The sequence below is a fragment of the Limulus polyphemus genome, unplaced genomic scaffold (genome assembly GCF_000517525.1).
Source record: "Limulus polyphemus unplaced genomic scaffold, Limulus_polyphemus-2.1.2 Scaffold304, whole genome shotgun sequence".
Classification (NCBI taxonomy): Eukaryota; Metazoa; Arthropoda; class Merostomata; order Xiphosura; family Limulidae; genus Limulus; species Limulus polyphemus.
In genome coordinates, this window is record NW_013665914.1 from 151,690 (window position 1) to 155,901 (window position 4,212).

A 4,212-nucleotide genomic window follows, 5' to 3' on the forward strand; every position below is an offset into this window, starting at 1 on the left:
TTAGTACCAAAGTTTGCTAGAATGTGTTCAAAGCACCTTAATACCAAAGTTTGCTAGAATGTGTTCAAAGCACCTTATTACCAAAGTTTGCTGGAATGTGTTCAAAGCGCCTTAGTACCAAAGTTTGCTAGAATGTGTTCAAAGCACCTTAATACCAAAGTTTGCTGGAATGTGTTCAAAGCGCCTTAGTACCAAAATTTGCTAGAATGTGTTAAACGCATCTTAACAGAATAGAAAAAGAATGATTAGTTGTTTTGGATATTCATGCTAAGCTATACAAGAGTTGTCTAAGTTACCTGTTCATAATTTCGAACTGATAAACGAGATGGAAAGCATCTAGTTAACAACACCCACCTCTAACTCTTAAGCTACACTAATCGAATCTAGGGATTTCTCCGTCACTCTTATAACAAATACGACACCAAAGTGCAGAGCGAAGTTTTATCTTTGGAAAGCGAGCCATGAACCCCTCGGATTCACACTTCGACATTCTACCCCATTTTTCACGCCTGGCCTTGAGAAAAAAGGGAAGTAGATAATATCTGATTAGGTTGTTCTTTACCCATGTAATGTTTCTTTTACAATGAATGTGCTTGGAAATCCTTATGATAAATAAGGGAAACATGAACAATCTTAGACGCTTAGATATTTTGATAATATATGTAATACACTATTCATGTTTTCGTCTTAGCATTTATTTAATCGCTTATGTTTTTCATAAGTCACAAGTACAAGATTTAATAGGAAATGAAGATAGTATGTGCATCCGTAGTGAAGGGACAAGAAACAAGTGATATTGATCTACGAGGCCTATCAGCTTGATGCTTTACACGTGGCTTGAAAGTCAAATAATTAACCATAGCGACAGATGACATCTAAGTTCATTCAGAGCTATTGATTTGGCCCTTCTATATTTTCCTATGCTTTTATAAAATTACAGATTTGTTAGAGAGGTAATGTAGTCAGCTTCAGCCAACTGTATTTGATTATGTTTGCAGTTCTGTAATTCGTTGAGCAGGCTATCTTCTCGGAGTGTGATCAAACGAAAGAATACTGGGTGCCTAGTTATATTACTCATAATTTAACAGTTTGCGAACTAGTTTCCAAATGAGGTCATATCGGTTTCATACATGATAGTAAGCTTAACTTTCTTTCTCTCGAGCTATTTCTCGATGTATATAAAGATATACGGCACTTTCAATCTGGCATTTTGAAAGTTGCAAGCTGTGTAAGAGCTTACAAAAGAAATTGCTACAAGTTGTTTAACACTTTACAAGAGAGTTTGCTACGAGCTGTTTTACACCATAGAATAGAGCCTGCTACAAGCTGTTTAGCAGCTTACACTAGAGATTATTATAAGTTGTTTAACAGCTTCTAAGTGATCCTCCTAAAAAATTTCTAACAGTTTACAAGAGAGCATGCTACAAACTGTCTGACAGCTTACAACAGAGTCTGCTACAAGTTGTTTAACAGCTTACAACTCAGTCTGCTACAAGTTGTTTAACAGCTTATCAGAGAGCGTGCTACAAACTGTGTAACACCTCACAAGAGAGCGTGCTACAAACTGTGTAACACCTCACAAGAGAGCCTGCTACAAACTGTGTAACACCTCACAAGAGAGCCTGCTACAAGCTGTGTAACACCTCACAAGAGAGCCTGCTACAAACTGTTTAACAGATTCTTTCACCCAGTAATATACGCAGGCACAATTATATAAATAAATATATATACATAGGACTTACATTTGTTTTATTATCTCTTGTAAAATATTTGTGTATATATTTTACCTTTAGGCAAGCGATTTTTATGAATTATCTTCCTTACACATTAAACGTACGTATTTGGTTGATTTGTTTGTAATTAAGCACAAAGCTATACAATAGGCTATCTGTGCTCTGCCCACCACGGGTATCGAAACCCGGATTCTAGCATTGTAAGTCCGCAGACATACCGCTGTGCCACTGGGGGGGCACGTATTTGGACACATGTTCCTCTGTCTAAAAACAAGTCACGAGAGAAATATTTTTGTTATAAAACATGTATGACAAATAAAAGTTTATTTTCTCAGCGGAACAATTGATATGTTATCAATAGCTAGCCACCTACACTTCATGAATAACCATACAGTACAGAACGTGACTTTGGAGATATTTTAGTGGAGCAAATATATATATATCATAGTTGTTTTTCTATGCGAGAGCGAATACTTTTAGAATTAATGTTGTCTGGTGTACCTCCACGTAATGCCAGAGATTGAAATACGACCTGGCGTTCTATTTCAACATCAACTTGATCAAAGGTTATTTCAATCTCTACTAGGGTTCCCAAATAAGGGGCCATACTAATAAAATGATATACTGAGGAAAGATATGAGAAAGACGTTAGGTATGTTAAGAATCCTTATTTCACTGATATCATTACCATGTGAACTATACTAATTTATTCTTTAAATTGATATTTCGTAAAAGTTAAGCGTGCTAGCCAATGTAAAATGATATCATCAGTATTGTGGGTTTAAGCCTAATCATTTAGTTTTGCTTAAGACTTCTTCAATTCATTTAGAATAAGTGGAAAATACATTCAGTGAAGTTATCAGAACGTCTTTCAAGTTGCTCGTAAATATTTTTATATTATGTTGTTGTTAATATACCTAGAAAAATAAATGTGATTAAATAAACTATATTATGTAATTATTATTTGTGAAGTTCTTACTTTTCTTTTCTTTTTTTTTCAAATGACAGATATCTTTAGTAATCACTTGGAGATGTACAGAGTCATAGGAAAAGATACCAAAGTGACTATCATGTTGGATATTGTTCTGTTGTTCCTTTTGTGTTTCAATCTGTCAAGGTCGGATGGAGAGACGACAGTTACTGGTAAGGTTGAACACTTTTTTAAACTCAAGACGTATAAAAAGTTACTGATTATTATTTCCAAATTACGTCTCACAGTCCGTAATAATGTGGTGTGTTCTAAACCTTCTAACTGAGACTGTGAAACGGGGTTATGTGTAGAATCTTATTAATCAATAAGTTTTATATTTAAGTTTTTAATTACAAGTATTAGCTAGAACGGTTCAGTGTCGGTTTGCTATCGAGATGTCATGAGGGTTTAATTACATTTGATTATTGAGTATCTCCTATCAGTTTTGTCTGTCAGTTTTCAGATGGCAATAATAAGTTGTCTTCACCAATACTGAATACACTACAGTCACATTCGAACTAATGACACTAGCCTTTTCAGGAAGAGTTTTTAATAATTGATTTCGGAAAAAAAGTATGATAAAAAGAAGATGAATGAATATACGTCTTAAAAGATAGGAAAATATGTTATCACAATACATGAAATTATTTAAATATTGCTTTACGGATATGTTACCACATTTTCCGTAAACTATAATTTCCCAGTAATAGATTGTTCTTAAAATTGTTTTTAGCCATGTTAAATTTTTAATGCACCCGTTACAATAAAACCCATTTTGACAATGACTAGATAGGAACATGTTAGTAACTCAATCAATTGCAATTTGTCTGTTAATTAATTAGTGAGTAAGTTAACTGTGATATTAGATTTCACGAATTTACCAACAATTATCATTATCGAAAACATATGTGAATACGTTTAGAATAAAGTTGTGATTTAATGAATAAGAGGTTTTAATGTATGCTCTAAACACGAATAATTATGTGAAGAATTGCCTGTATATCAAAGTTGATACCTACCTAGCACTTGCTTAATTCGCAAGTCATTTTTGTTACAACTTTATTTTTATCCTGGATCCATATTCATCACTATAAGTCCATAACTTACCTCGACGGGCCCGGCATGGCCAGGTGGTTAGGGCGCTCGACTAGCAATCTGAGGGTCGCAAACTCAAATCCCAGTCCCACCAAACATGCTCGTTCTTTCAGCTGTGGGAGCGTTATAAGGTGACGGCCAATCCCACTATTCGTTGGTAAAAGAGTAGCCCAAGAGTTGGCGGTGGGTGATGATGATTAGCTGCCTTCCCTCTAGCCATACATTGCTAAATTAGGGACGGCTAGCGCAGATAACCCTTGTGTAGCTTTGCGCGAAATTAAAAAAAAATTAACTGGACGTGTCACATAAACGTAAAACCTTCAATATTATCATGCACGCGCGAGAAATAGAGCCAGAAGGCAGCCATTCAGGGTAATGAAAAATCCACTTTTGTCACCCTTTTCATCCTGTTTT

The 4,212-nt window shown here is 35.0% G+C and overlaps 1 protein-coding gene across 2 annotated transcripts in view; it reads left to right on the forward strand.

The window, feature by feature from the left end:
* Positions 1-4,212, forward strand: part of LOC106457212 — a 16,441-nt gene that overhangs the window by 2,802 nt on the left and 9,427 nt on the right. For both annotated transcript variants that reach the window (XM_013916605.2, XM_022383046.1), the window contains exon 2: positions 2,742-2,876. In XM_013916605.2, coding sequence (XP_013772059.2) covers positions 2,765-2,876 — 112 coding nt within the window. In that variant the 5' untranslated portion in view covers positions 2,742-2,764. The remainder of the gene's footprint in view (positions 1-2,741; positions 2,877-4,212) is intronic.